The 15,044-nt window shown below is 39.6% G+C and overlaps 2 protein-coding genes across 9 annotated transcripts in view; one reads left to right on the top strand and one right to left on the bottom strand.

Annotated features, from left to right (window-relative positions):
• Nucleotides 1-15,044, top strand: part of LOC137614355 (uncharacterized) — a 283,239-nt gene that overhangs the window by 135,459 nt on the left and 132,736 nt on the right.
• LOC137614353 (brefeldin A-inhibited guanine nucleotide-exchange protein 1-like) overlaps nt 1-15,044 on the bottom strand; it is a 110,345-nt gene that overhangs the window by 75,634 nt on the left and 19,667 nt on the right. For 5 of the 8 annotated variants that reach the window (XM_068344136.1, XM_068344130.1, XM_068344129.1 and 2 more), the window contains 7 exons: nt 8,517-8,648; nt 8,068-8,249; nt 3,946-4,092; nt 3,454-3,633; nt 2,824-3,009; nt 2,301-2,472; nt 1,823-2,121 (listed from right to left, as the gene is read on the bottom strand). In XM_068344136.1, coding sequence (XP_068200237.1) covers nt 1,823-2,121; nt 2,301-2,472; nt 2,824-3,009; nt 3,454-3,633; nt 3,946-4,092; nt 8,068-8,249; nt 8,517-8,637 — 1,287 coding nt within the window. In that variant the 5' untranslated portion in view covers nt 8,638-8,648. Of the gene's footprint in view, nt 1-1,822; nt 2,122-2,300; nt 2,473-2,823; nt 3,010-3,453; nt 3,634-3,945; nt 4,093-8,067; nt 8,250-8,516; nt 8,660-15,044 lie in introns of all 8 variants that reach the window. The other 3 variants (XM_068344132.1, XM_068344134.1, XM_068344131.1) reach the window with 2 other exon arrangements.

Below are 15,044 nucleotides of genomic sequence, written 5' to 3'. Positions count from 1 at the left end.
ACACATTCCAATGTTAAGTACCATAGTTTGTTTTGACAGTATTTTATTGTACCGGGCTTTTGTTTTATATCCAGTATAGTCTGTTTTATTATTCCCGTCTGGCCTTTCATGGCGGCCATTGTTTGTTCACTTGTTTGGGAATTCATCTTTGTCTGCCCGTTTAGTACTGTCACTTAGGTTCTTGGTTAAGTCCCTGGCCTTATGCCTTTAGAACCGTTATTATTTTTATTTTTATTTTTTTTGTGTATTTATGCTCATGGTACTTTTTGCTAGTAAGTCCAGCCTACGAACGAGATAGCGATTTAGCTTTGTATTTGTTTAGTACCCGCCCCTCCGAGGCGTTCGTCACTCGACTGTGCTATTTATTTTAAGTTTTAGCAGTTGCTATTCTTCGATCGTAGTGTTTTATGGATGTACAGGTTTATTTTATACGTTTATAATAGTGTTGTGTGTTTTTTAGTCCTGTTTTTATGTTTAAGAGAGCGAGAGCTTGGGGTCCCCGTTTTCTGTTCGCAGCACCTGTTCAGCGTACCCATATTTCTAGTTGAGGATGGGTATTTTCCACATATGTTCCATCTCCCCTTGTAAACAAAGCAAAAACATACTAAGAACCATTGCCCTAGCAGAAAATTCTCAGTACTGCACTGTTTCTTTCTCCCATGGAGAGAGAAACATTAGTAGTCACAAATATGCGATGCCAATTGATAGGGCTTCCTAGACTTCTTCAATGACATCTTCTATTTGTTTATTTAGAAATTGCACAGAATACTCTCCAAGAACAAGAAGCAGAGGAGAGGGAAAAACTTGAAGTTCGTCTTCTACTGGGTGATGCAGGCCGATGACAATGCTCATAAGGGGGAAGAGACCACAGGGACTCTTGATGAGACAGCACAACCGAGTGATACGTCCTTAATGCCTTTCCAGGTTCGAGAAGACAAAGAAAAAAAGACTGTGTCCTTCACATTCACACTCGGCAGCAGGAGGACTCTTTCCTTCGATGTTGCACCATCAATGTCAGCGGATAAACAACCTTCTTAGTTTCTCATTGTTGTAATTATTGCAAGGCCAAGCGAACAGCAACGGACATACCACTTAACAGAAATAACAGCAGGTAGCGCAGATAACGCTCTCGTATTCAGTTACTAGAAAACACTGCATATCCTTGGCTTCTTCCCTTAATATCCCTCGAACTCGATCTACCAGATCCTTTACTTAGTCTGAAAGAGAAAGTAAAAGTTTAAACAGCCAGATTAAGAGGCAGTAAAGTAGTACATGTGTACTGAACTGTTGCCGAGAGTAGGAGGCCTACCTTCCACCTGACAGCAACTACATTTACCTCGTTAAGAGTATAAACAGTCATTCCAGCTTTGCCAAAGTCATACTCCTATTATAGAAGGATGGTTTGCATTCGTGTGGGAACAAGCATTTTTTTTATTCAGTACATACATATACACAACACAAGCTATGAAACGTATCATTACTACATAATCACAATAAAAGTGAAGTATTTACAAAGGATGCTTGAGACAAAGTGATATATCAAAGGAAATGTGAGTGATACACAAGGTAACATAGACCCCTTGATCTTGCTAACTCATATACTACTTTCTGACATTACCTCATGACATCCCTTTTTAGTACTAACTACAGTACTGTAATAGCACACACTCCTAGTCATATCAACTTGATTATATTGTTTAATCATCTCACCAAAACCCATTTTGTTTGCCAACATGTGAATCTGATACCAAAAGTTCATTAGTGTGAGATTCTACTAAACAGTATTTCTACCTTGGACTAACACATAAAAGGCAAAACAAACCTGCGATGGAACTCTTGTAATCGAAGTTGGTGTGAGGGGTGGATTTGATGCTACAGAATCACTGCGACGATCTATTATAGCTTGAGGAATATCATCGTGGCCTGTATCCTCTTGCAGGGTACTCTGTGTTGAAGTGACGTTATCCTCAGCCACCAATGCATCAGGCACTGGGGATGAAGTTTCCGGTAAATCGAGTACAGAGTTTTCCGAAATGACCGAATTGTGAGTGTCTCCTCCGTTCATTTCGGCAACGCTTTCAGAGCACCCATTTTCTAAGACTGTAGCTTCCTTTGATACTACTACAAAGATAAACAAAAAATGTCAAATTTCCAGCACTATCAGATTAATACAGAAGTTTTATTATTTGTAATCTGTTGGTGCAATACAAAAATATTCAACATAATCACTGTATGTACAAAAAAGACATTTGTTACAATGACTATTTATCACAAGACATAACCCAAACTATGAATCATACTCCTACCTTTAACAGCCTTGCTGACGATATCCTCAACAAGCTCTGTTGCAATTTCATGAGAACTAAGATTGGGTGACGGTGCTTGAGGAGAGTCTAAACTTACAACAGAGCCATTTGGTATAGGGTTTTTAGACTTGGTGTCTGTGGAGTCACTGATGCCATTACAAGACACCTGAAAGAAAAAGCATAAAAGTTATTTACTACTAACACATTCCCATATACAGTACTGTACTTAGCCTATAAGAGTTTGGACTCTTAACAGGAAGGCCTAGTTTAAAGTTTAGTAATAGAGAGCAAGACATTTCAAATTCAACAAAGAGCAATGTTTGTTCTTAAATATCACAAAAGAAACTGAAAACAATTAAAAATTGAGAAATGATCTAAATTGTAGAGAAAAAAAAAAGGTGTGTGTCTTATTCCTTCAGAGAGAGAGAAAGAGATAGGTTTACAGGTATCAAAGTTAGACTATATGGAACGTATATAAGCTTCTGTACTTAAGAAGTTTAACACCTTCCCTACTCACCACTCTCTCTTCTTCTCCCGTTTGACCTGTCGGAACTTCTACAGATATGGGAGGATCTGAAGTGTGTTGGCCGTTTTCTTGAGGAGGAATCTCCTGATTCACTTGATTTATTTGGCTTGCTGTACTATTCGACGACGCATTGCTGGAGCTGTGGACTCTCCCCGCATCTTCTACTACTTGTTCAGTCTGAGTTTATAGGAGGAAGATACAGATACCTGGTTATGATGTACAGTACACTATTCAAAACAAAATTCCATTTAAGCAGAATTCTATTTCACCATGTAGTGCATCAAAATTTACAAACCATTTCTAATGGAAAAATATCAGTAGAAATACTAATTAATTCGCATAAAAATAAATTATTTGGCTTTGATTTATTGCCATCACTACTCCAATCAAAGCTGGCCCTAGCCTAATCAATCAAGTTCAAAAATTGGTTTGTAATCAACCTACTGATTGCTCCAATACTGAACTCAACGGATGATGCAATACTGTTAAATTTTAACTATTTAATGCTATGAAGGTCCAAAACTTCTAAAGAATAACACAATACATGAAAAGTTTTGAAGCCAAAAATGGTCCATCTCCATGTGTCCTTATGAAAAGTAATGAAAGACAATTTAAACTCACGGCTTGGTTTTCCATACGAGTGAAGATGATATTTATCATCTGTGTGAGTGCGGCTTTTGCTGTAACTTGGTTGTTCATATCTCTGGATGCAAGAAATATGTTGTAACACGTCCGTACGGCCACTAGGACCGTACCCTCGTGGACACTTACATACTGAGAGGTAATAACAGTCAATAGTGCCTGGAACAGAAACAAGATAGTGCTTATATTCCAACAAATACCTTAATACTGTAATAATTTATAACCAACTTGTAACTGAACATTTAGAAGAAATGAGGCTGAAAAGTATGGCTACATCCAACGGTCAAATAAATCTTACTTTCAACATATTTGGATTCATGAATTTGATGAAATTTTAGCTTTCTTAATTTTTCTTTTCAGGGAGTCAGACCTACTACTGTACTTAGAGGATAAAAGATTATCATTCTGCATTAAGCAACAAATCTTTATAAATATCATAATACAAATTAACTCGCCAACAAAGAATCTCACCTTGATTATTTGAATTTCAACATCTTTGTCCGTGGAGGGCCCGTTGAAGCAGTTACATATCGTTTCAACAATGTGGTCAATCAATCGTTTATTAGGATTGTTGGGGTCAGTGCAGTTGCCAGTAAGGTGTCCATATGCGATGAGTTTCTGTTTATAGGGCACAAATAAATGTTGATATCAAGATTTTGAAAGTAAATTGTCTATTGCAGAATGCCTATTCCCTGCAAAGCAAAATTCATAGAAAGTACTGTATCATATATTTTTAATTCTCTTACAGAAATTTTTAATAGGGAAATATACAGCATAGTGTACAAGTCAGCAAAATAAAAGTATAAAATAACAATATGAACTTTTATAGATTCCCTTCTTTAACTGATACAGGATGATAGAAAAGAACAAACTATTTGGTATGGTTAAAAGTCTCAAGTGACCCTACCACAAAGTAATTTTGGAAGACTAGAATTTATGCATAAAAAAAGATGACAAGGAGAGTTCATGAGCTTCAAGACAACTTAACCAAAAGATAAAAAAAAATATCAAAATACCTAATCTATCTATTTATCTCAATTGTCTGAGATAGAATAACCCATAAAAGTATTGCTTTGTTAGGAATAACAACACAACTTTGTTGGGAATAACAACACAAGTGTTGAAACCTTTTAGAGCAACAGTCTCGTACTACGAAACCCGGCAAGAGAAAATTAACTGACAAATTTTGAAGAGTAGTACTGTATCTTCACCGTAAATAAAAATATTACATAAATGAAAATATTAAAAAAAAAGAATCTAGTTAATATTAGAACTAGTGTGAATTAAAGATATGAGAGCAGAGACTTTCAAGCAAAACTGTTAATCACAACAGAACTTAAGGGATCAAATACAAAGCTGTAATCTATCATATGGTGAGAAATAAAAAATAAAATAGACACGGAGTACAATAATTTGTATTTTTCCTAACCGTACAAAACTGGAATGGTTATTTAAACTTTTAATCCATCCATCCATATAACAAGGCACTTCCCCCAATTTAGGGGGGTACACGGCATAAAAAAATGTGAAAAAAAAGAGAAAAAAAAATAAAAAAGGGTGCCACAGCCCACCCTCCCACATTATCCACCACAGATGAAGCTTCTTAAGCTGAATCCCCTACTGCTGCTATCTTCGCAGTCATCCAAGGCGACCGGAGGAAGCAGCAGGGCCTACCGGAACTGCGTCACAATCGCTCGCCATTCACTCCTATTTCTAGCACGCTCTCTTGCCTCTCTCACATTTATCCTCCTATCACCCAGAGCTTACTTCACTCCATCCATCCACCCAAAACCTTGGCCTTCCTCTTGCACTTCTCCCATCAACTCTTACATTCATCAGCTTCTTTAGCAGACAGCCATTTTCCATTTTCTCAATATCACCAAAACACCTCAACACATTCATATGCACTCTAGCTGCTAAATAATTTCTTACACACATTCTCACCCTCACTACTTCGTTCCAAACACTTTCTACTCGAGATACACAAGCCATACTCCTCTGACAACACTAACTAGAAAAGACTGGCCTTCAGAGGCTTGGTGGGGAAGGTAAGACTCGCCGCTGCAGAGGCAGCTGTGCACTCCTGCTGTTCCCCAAGCTTCACAATCTCAAAAAGTTAATGAGGTAAACATAATTGCTAGCCAGTTAGAGCAACCCTTGCTTTGACCTTAATCTTCACAGGATAGATGACCAATATATCCTGATCCCCATTTCTAATAAAAGAGATGGATTAGGACTTGAATTTGGAGTTGTAAAGAGTTGAACTCATGATCTTGGATATGAACTCCAGATCAAAGAAGAAAAGAAGAGGAAGATTCTCCTCTGTTTGAAAATGACTCCCAACAGTCTTGGGGGCAGATTACTATATGATTCCCATTTCCAAGGCTCAAGCAGGATTCACTGAGGGACCTGAGGACTCAAAGTGATGAGTGACATCCCAAAAAGGGACTAGAGTTCCTAGAGAGGGATGACTGTTCGAAACCCCTTCTGAGTCAAGGCTATTGCTCCGAAGGGGAGAGACCAAACTCTTTAATGAGACCTGACTAAACACCTGAGTGGTAGCCTTCCATCACACAGACTGAGAGGAGCTCCTCTCAACAAAGGCATTTGAGACCCACAATCCATTGAAGAAATGCTCCGACTCAAAAAGAATTACTTGTAGTTCTGCAATGCCTATCACAGAAGATGGATAGGTCTATTGGTCCCTCAAAAAGGAGCATCAGCCTATTCAGATACTACTCGGCATGTGGCAAATAGGAGCCACAAGGATTATCATAAGGACCAATGTCAGAAGCAGTCTGTCGAGTAATCGGTAAATCAGGCAAAAGAGTTGAAAGGTTAATGCATCCAGAATGTACCAAGTGCTGCTGACATCCCTTGAATTGGAGAGCAGCCTAATGGAAAATGTTCTGGAACTGGAGAGCAATACACTGGAAGTTCTATGACAACTAGGAGGCAAGCAGGCACTTTGATTGTGAATCCCTGAGGAGTAAAAAGCAATTCTACCACACACATCGGACCCCAGGAGCAGGGAACTGATCATATTCAGTGGCAGAAACTTTTGGCAACGTTTCCCAAGGGCAAACTTAATGCGTACACATTTGCCAATGCATCATGACTTGCTCGGTTGTGAGCCTGAACTCTAAAACAAGTGCACAAACACCAGCAAGAGCACTTGCCAATGGTTCTAGAGTCACCTATACCTTGCGTATGCCCAGGTGTGAGCACTCAGATGGTGATGACCAAGGTAAGGTTAGTTTGGTTGGTTAAGTTTGCTGCTGCTGCAAACAATCTCCAAACCAAACTGGCGCTACCCCTGAAGGAGCAGACGGCCGAGGCACTTTTCCAAGACTTGTAGACACTCATGACCCAAGGGGAATGATGGAAGGCGCCTCCAACTCCAGGGCATTGTCAGACACGATCACCAGAATCTTACAAGGAGCCTAGCTCTGGTGAGCTAGTGCGAGGTGGTGACAAGTCACACACACGCTTACGGGGCACTCGAGAGGGAGACCACTCAAGGGAGGAAGACCTCTCGTACTACTGAGAGCGTCATCCATCCTCGCAGGTTTGAGGTTAGCACGGAACCTCAGGCTGAGAAACCAGTACAATGAAAAGACTCAGCGTGTGCACTCAACCTGGGGATAAGCGTGTCAGGCAGGAACTCCAAAAAAAAACCAGTGTGCAGAGAGGAGTTAGCCTACACACTGCTGTTCCCCAAGCTTCACAATCTCCAACAGCCGTTCCTTTGTGGGAGAACCTGAAAGCCCCAAGGAAGGCCACAATTAAGAGAGCTAGACTCCCAAAGGGGGGGAAAGGTGCCACTGTTTCTCTAGGGAAAGCAATATCGTCTTTGGGAAACGAAGGTTGTCCAGGGATCAAATAGTGATAACTTATTCCATTGGCCTCTAGATGAAGCTGAACAGGAAGAGGTAGGTGGGAGCATACAAGTCACAGGAGAGAGGTCCGGATTTCTTCAATTTTGACAATGAACTCAAAGACAAAGAATCCTTTTTAGACTTCTTCCTACATCTACCGAATCACTCCCACTGGGAGGATGACCACTCCTGACACTCGACACAAGGAGAAGCTTCCATGTAGGAACGTCTGCATGAAGGGCAAAGACTATGAGGATACGTCTCCATAGCTGACATAAATATACCGCAAGGGCAGCACAATTTGCCATGACAAACCCACATGTTAGTGGCCTACAATAATCAACCACTCCTGAAAAGAAAAGTTATTATAAGCAGTCAAATAGGAATAAGTGGAAGAGATTGACGAGATGTCTACACTTGACAGTAGCCAAACCAAAAGTGAAGAGAGCTCACAGGGTAAGTGCATGAGCAGGTAGGTTGGTCTATTCCCGCTAACTAGCGATGGGGTTATTGACACCGCACTTGAAATTTTTTATGACTAAATCCAGCTCATGCTAAAACATATATCCTTGATAAAGAACGAAGGTTTGTATTTATGTCGGAACAAAATCAACTTTCAATGTAAAATTTACATGCGTGTTTGTCTAACATCAACCATCCACAAACAAAAGCAGTTGCTTAATCAAAACTCCATAAAAAAAAACATAAACATTACCTGTATGCAGTCGAGCGCTGCAACAACAATCTTTGCCGACTTTGACTGACATGCCAGCTCAAATGGCAGGAAGTGCTTTTCTGCATCCAAATGAGGTGCATCTCCCTTGGGTACTGGCAATGCTGCCGACAGTCCACCACCTGATCCATTATCTGATTCGCCAAGCTCACTACGAAGCTCCTCTGTTAATAAAGATAAAAAGTGTAGACCATTGTCAAAGGAATCAAAATAGAGACATTAATTCCTTATCACGATTCTTAATTTTGCTGTAATATACATTATATAATGGCATTACCTATAGTAAGGTGGGATTTTTAAATCTTACAGGTTAAACATACTGTACTAACTTTCCTAGTACAATAAACCTTTCAAGTTTATTCTATCGTCAAAGAATTGAAATAAATATTCTCAACCCCAAAAAGGGGTAAAAATCACCCACATCCTCTTACCTAAAGCCTGTTCAACTGCTTTCTTTAACTGGATGTGATGTGACCTCTTTATTTCTTTCTCTCCATGAATTCTCTCCAGAGCCCTCAACATGAACATCCTAGCGGAGGGAGCTGAGTTCATTCTACTGCATCCTGAAATTAAACTAATTCAATTTAACAGATATGAGTCATCCATTAAATAGACAGAATATCTCATGGAACATCTTATGAAGAGTTTGAAGAAGCAAAGCGCAAATGTTTGGGGTTGTTATGCTAAGGCAATTGGTAAACAATGAATGATATGCTTCATTCATTTACAGCAGAAAAGCAAGCAATTAGATACACAGGCCTAAAGGAACATTTGATGTCCAAGTTTTATTTAAACCAAGAGAACTTGGGAGACAAAACTGTGACATTGGTTATGAATTGTGAATACAGTATATTCTGATCATATTACCTTACCAACCTCTACAAGGGAAGGGGGGGGGATCTAAATTTTAAATCTATAACAAAAACTTTAAGGGGAAAGCCTCCATAATCCCCATTACCCCATCTTAAAGCAAACACACAAAATGTTCTGTACAGCATAGTCAACGGAGAAAGTTATGTTTCAACAAAAAAGTAGATGATCTGGTAAGTGACATGGCTTTGTAAATAAATAACTATAATTTGTCCCCGAAGCAACACAAATCCTATTATTCTCTCTCCCCTATATACTAACGGCACACCCATAAACAGCCAAGATAACAATGATTGATGCATACACTTTAAAATGTGCATCAGCTCATACTAAAATTCAGCGAATGAATAGCGATAAACTATATAACCTCATCAAGCTTCCTGACATACAAAATGAAAAAAGCATACTGTACTTAAACTCCCAAACAACTAAAGCAACACACAAAAAATGAAGCCTCCAGTTTTCAAAGCACCTTCCCCAAATGGCATTTTATTTAAAAACTACCAACAGATGGTCTCCTCTGAACTCATAACCTACAGGACATAATTAATTCACAGTGTTTTTAAAATGGCAAGCACCATTTTACTTTGAATTCTTAACACACACATGGGACCTAGCTAAAATACTATAATGAAATCTATTAAAAATTAATAAAGACTAAGAAAGAATCAGATCAAGAAATCCTCTTTTCTGAAGGACTCTACGAAACTCAGCACTTGAACCTGAATGAAATACTGACTCAAGGTGAAGATTATCTAAACACAAAGTAAGGCACTTTAAACACTTCACAACTTCTTGACCTTTGGGAAATGTGAGAACTAGCCTAATGGGCATTAAACAAACTGCAGTACCTTTCAAATTTTTCTAAATAGGAAGTCATTTGTTCTACCCTATAAATTCCAGAGCCATCAATAAACAACCATTCAAATTTTATGCATGTATCTATCAATCCGGGCCATGTTTACATTAGTACTTTGCCTTCTACTTTATATGTTACACGCATTCCAAAATTTATGATTAAAGATAAGTATTAAAAAAGTTCTAGTATCTACAGCCCTTTTAAAAAGGTTATTGTGTATTGTATTTTCCTTATAAGATAACTGCCTTTTTATACTAAATATCTCAAATAAACAAACAATCAACCTTTTATTTTTATCCTATGACAACCAGTTACTGCATTCCTATTTAGATTTTGCCCAATCTTGTTTTTTTCTAAATTCCTGCAATTTTCCCAGAAACTATCACAGATAAAGTTAGTTCTGAGGACCATTAGGAAAAAACAGCATTCAATAACACACTTAATCAAGTTCCTTTATAAAAAAAATTAATACTGAAAACTAGGGACATGATCTCACAATCAGAATGCGACAGAAATTGGTCTAATAATGACCTGTACGAAAATCGACCTAAATTCGGATGGATTCAAATTAATAAGGGGAAAAGGGCAACTAATAAATCACCACCTTTCTATACATCCATAGAACACTATACTACAGATTAAACTGCTACAATGAATCCCAGTTCATAAGTACAGTTTCTGTATCTGAAATTAAAGACTTATTTTCTAGAAAACAGCAGATCTGAGAAGTTAAAAAGCAATTAAGTATAAGATCTATTAAAAATTTTCAGAGCTATCAATTGTATGATCAAACAAAACTCTATAAGCAAGTGACGATGTACTCAAACCATGGTTGAGGATGTATATCACAGGCTTTTGATGTGAATGTTCCAAAACATGCATAAAAATTCTGTATTTTCAATATAAAGAAATTATCAATTATCATAAAGTGCTGGAAAAAATTATAAAAGTAAAAGGAAGGGCTAACACAATATGGATTAAAGCCATAAAATAAAACTGTTCAACTATTTGCGAGTGTGATTAAATCCTTCAATGTTGTTGTTTTACTGATCTCATTAAAAATTAATAAGGAGTTTCTAACAGAGTATTAACTATAGTCAATTATTTTTAGCGAGGCAGATTTGCACCGACTCGCAGTGGTGCCCTTTTAGCTCGGAAAAGTTTCCTGATCGCTGATTGGTTAGAATTTTCTTGTCCAACCAATCAGCAATCAGGAAACTTTTCCGAGCTAAAAGGGCACCGCTGCGAGTCGGTGCAAATCTGGCTCGCTGAAAAAATTGACTATAGGATAATGGTAACTCTAGACTACCTATGAATTACCATGTTACTGTATATTACATTTATACTGTACATCCTATATACAAATAAGAAGAGAAAGCAATAAGATTGGTAGGAAGGCAATGCTAACTTTATGATACAGGAGTATGAAAAGTACAGTATAGGTGCTGTACACTGCTGGTTCTACATCCAACTTCTGTTTCTTCTCCTATATACAATTCAAAAGAATTTTGGAAAAGAAATATGTGCAAATTTATATGGCTAAATTTACAGACTTACCAACTACATTATGCTCAAATCTAGATTTTTACACAGAAAAATTTGTTCAGAAAAACTTGTTATATCAAATTTTATTAATTTTCAAAAACTTATCATCTCCGTCTATATTAATTCAATGTATCTAACGAGTGCAGGAACAGTATAGTAATATAAAGGTCAAATTCCTTTTCAATTGGGCTGGTAAAAATTATGCACTGTGTATACAGGGAGAAATGAAAATACTGTCTACACAATACTAGAAATTAAAATCTTGAATGAGGTTCCTTGCGATGGATTTTGCTACACAAATGTACAGTATATGAGAAAAAAAAATAAAACTCTGCTTAGTCAAATGTCTCCTTAAAAGAATAGGCTTGAAAAGAAATATTCTCAAATTTTCATTTTGTACTTAAGAAATGGCCAAACTAAACGAACTTAAATTAGAACTAATATGTAAAATGTCAATTTCAGAGATAATTTGTATTTTTCCCTAACTAATACAAAGCTGTAGTTATTTATATTGGATATTAATTTCAATATAAATAGCAGAAGGTTTGTTAATATGGGAACAAAGCTAATTTACTATGCAAATGCTGTTTGATGAGTAGCCAAGATACAAAGACACATCTAGTGAGAAGTACTGTAATTCCTTTAAGAGTTCTACTGTATTTCAGAAATTATGGAAAATCAACCACAACACAAAATATAACAAACTACAAAATCTACAGTACTTGGTATAAAAAAGGGCAAGACTATAGTTGTTAATGACAGAAAATGCAAAACAAATACTCTACTTTTCCTTTGAAAATTAATACAAAAATCATATAACAAAAAATGAGATAAATATTACAAAATTTAACTAGGATACTGCAACCACACAAAAATGTCAAGTACATATAAAACATCTAGTCTGGTTAATATCAGATACTGTAAGTAACTGCAGAAGATTCTCAACTTACAAACATTCAAAGATAGAAAAATTATTCAAACTGAAATAGTAAATCGTAGATATTGTATCAAAAGTTTGTATACTGTGACAAGATAAAGAAATACAGTGCTGTAATAAAACGATATTGTATAATTTAATACAGTAAGCAAAACGAAATTTACAATAACATCACAATTTTTTAAGTAATTTGTATTTTTCCTAACATACTTACCTAGAACTACCTTCTTAGGAGTTACTGGTAACTCTACCTAACCGACCAGCTTTTTGTATAGTTTACCCTCTTCCCGTTTTCTACGGGGTCAACCTCAGGCAGTGTGATACGTGCCCTGAGACGACCCGGGGTCGGGCAGCGTGCTAGCTCAGGTCGTCGACTTGTCAGTAAGTTTCGTTGGAACAGGTACTACTCGATCCTGCAGGTTCTCGGGGAAGGATGGGTGGGCCATAACCCGAAGGTAGTTCTAGGTAAGTATGTTAGGAAAAATACAAATTACTAAAAAATTTGAGATTTGTTCCAACACGGTTACTTACCTAGAACTACCTTCTTAGGAGACTTACACTTTAGGAAGTGGGAGTGTCCTGCAGGGATCAGAAGTCGACGGGGAAGCACGCGAGATAAGGAGGTCTTGGTTCCACGACCACTAGAAAACTGCACGAAAAGGGGAAACTATCCAAAAAACTCACTTAGTGCCTAATGGCTTAACTTTTCAAAACCAACTCCGATACATGTCCTCTTGAAGTGACTAAGGTCTTTTCAACATCTTCCTGGCCCGGACGGACCGGGGAAGGAAGGAAAGGGGGGGTAAGGTTAAGGAAGGAACTAGTGTCTCTTGGCATTAACACCTCTGGTTACCCTGGGGCTATGACCTTAGATCTCTTGAAGGGCCGAAATGATTGGGCCAATGGAAAACCTGTCCAAGGATTTTCTCGAGCAATCTTTGAGATAGTGTTCCGTGAAGGTGGACTGTCTAGACCAGGTCCCATCCTTCAGGATCTTTCCCACAGCCATGTTTTTCTCGAAGGCCAGGGAGGTGCTCGGATCTCTAAAATGATGTGGCCTTGGTTTTCCCGGGAGAGGAGTCCCAGAAGCCTCGTAGGCCCTCTTTATCACCTGTCGCAGCCAGAAAGAGATAAGAGTTCTTCGAGACCGGTTTCTTCACCCGGCCTGTTGAGATGAATAAATTTTTGATCTGAGGGCGGAAATTTGCGGTCCTCTCCAGATATTTTCTTACTGTTCTCACGGGACATAAGAGTAGATCCTTCGGGTTGTCGGAGCGAGGGACCGAAAACCATCAAACCGAGGATCCCAACATAACGGGTTCTGCGTCTTCGCCACAAAGCTAGGGAACGAACCTAAAGGTAACTTCTCTCCACCCTTTGGAGTGTGAGACCTCGTAAGAGAGGCCGTGTAACTCTCTAACTCTTTTCGCCGAAGTCAGGGCTAAAAGAAAAGCTGTTTTAAGGGTGAGTTCTCTGTCTAGTATGTCCCTGAGAGGTTCGAAGGGTGGCTCTGACAGAACCTTGAGAACTCTGGCTAGGTCCCACTGCAGAACCCGTACCTCCTGGGGGAACATGATTGTTCAAAACTGCCGATGAGCATAGAGGTGTGCCTTGAGGCTCCCAAGTCAATGCCCCTAAGATGGAAGACTTGACTTAGGACTGCTCGAACTCCTTTGATGGCCGGAATGGACGAACCCACGCCGTCTCTCAGGTACACCAGAAAGTTGCAATGTCCTGGATCGACGCCCCTAAGGGCCTGATGTTCTTGGACGCACACCACTTCACGAAGACTGCCCACTTTGCCTGGTAGACTACTGCCGAGGAACGCCGTAGATAACCCGACATCCTTGCCGCGGTTCTCGATGAGTATCCTTCTTTCTTCAGGAGCTTCTCGATAACCTCCACGCGTGAAGGCGGAGGGATTGAGGGTTTCGTGCCACCTGTGAAAGTGAGGTTGACGCAGGAGGTCTGGCCTGTTCGGAAGCGGGCAAGGAGGACGAAGAGCTAATTCTTTTAGGTCTGCGAACCAGTCTCTCTCCGGCCACCATGTCGCTACCAAAGTCATCGACAGGTTGGACGACTCTCTCACTCTGTTCAACACTTGTCCTTGAACGCTGCTGACGGGTCTGGGATCGGAGAACAGAACACGGGGAGTTGGGCGTTCAGACGTGTGGCGAATAAGTCTATCAATGGGGAGCCCCACATTAGGATGACTGCCCGAGCTACCTCCTGGTGTAGGGTCCACTCCGAACCTATCACTTGACCCACCCTGCTGAGGCCGTCGGCCATCACGTTCCTCTTTCCTGGGCTGAACCTTGCCGTCAGTTCTATCCCTTCTTCAGTCGCCCACTCTAACAGTTCCGTGGCTAGGGCGCATAGGACCCATGACTTCATGCCTCCCTGTTTCTTTACATACGCCACTACTGTGGCGTTGTCGCACATTAACGCCACAGTGTTTCCTCGCAGGAAGTGTACGAACTGTCGACACGCCCTCAGAACCGCTATCATGTCCTTTTGTCGATTCTCCTAGCAGGTGTGCTCCCCAACCCTCCTTCGATGGGTCCGTGAACAACAGCATCTCCGGGGGATCGGGGGCGAAGGCATACCCTTCTCTGTGCTCGACCTGATGTTCCACCAAAGAAGGGTCTCTCTCGTCTTCGGGAGGACTGGGACTATTTTGTGGGGCTCCTTGCCTTGGGTCCACGACTCCTTCAGATTCCACTGTACCGGGCGGAGCCTGAGCCTCCC

The sequence above is a fragment of the Palaemon carinicauda genome, chromosome 20 (assembly GCF_036898095.1).
Source record: "Palaemon carinicauda isolate YSFRI2023 chromosome 20, ASM3689809v2, whole genome shotgun sequence".
NCBI classification, from domain to species: Eukaryota; Metazoa; Arthropoda; class Malacostraca; order Decapoda; family Palaemonidae; genus Palaemon; species Palaemon carinicauda.
The sequence above is the reverse complement of the archived record's forward strand: the minus strand, read 5'-3'. Positions and strand labels throughout refer to the sequence as shown.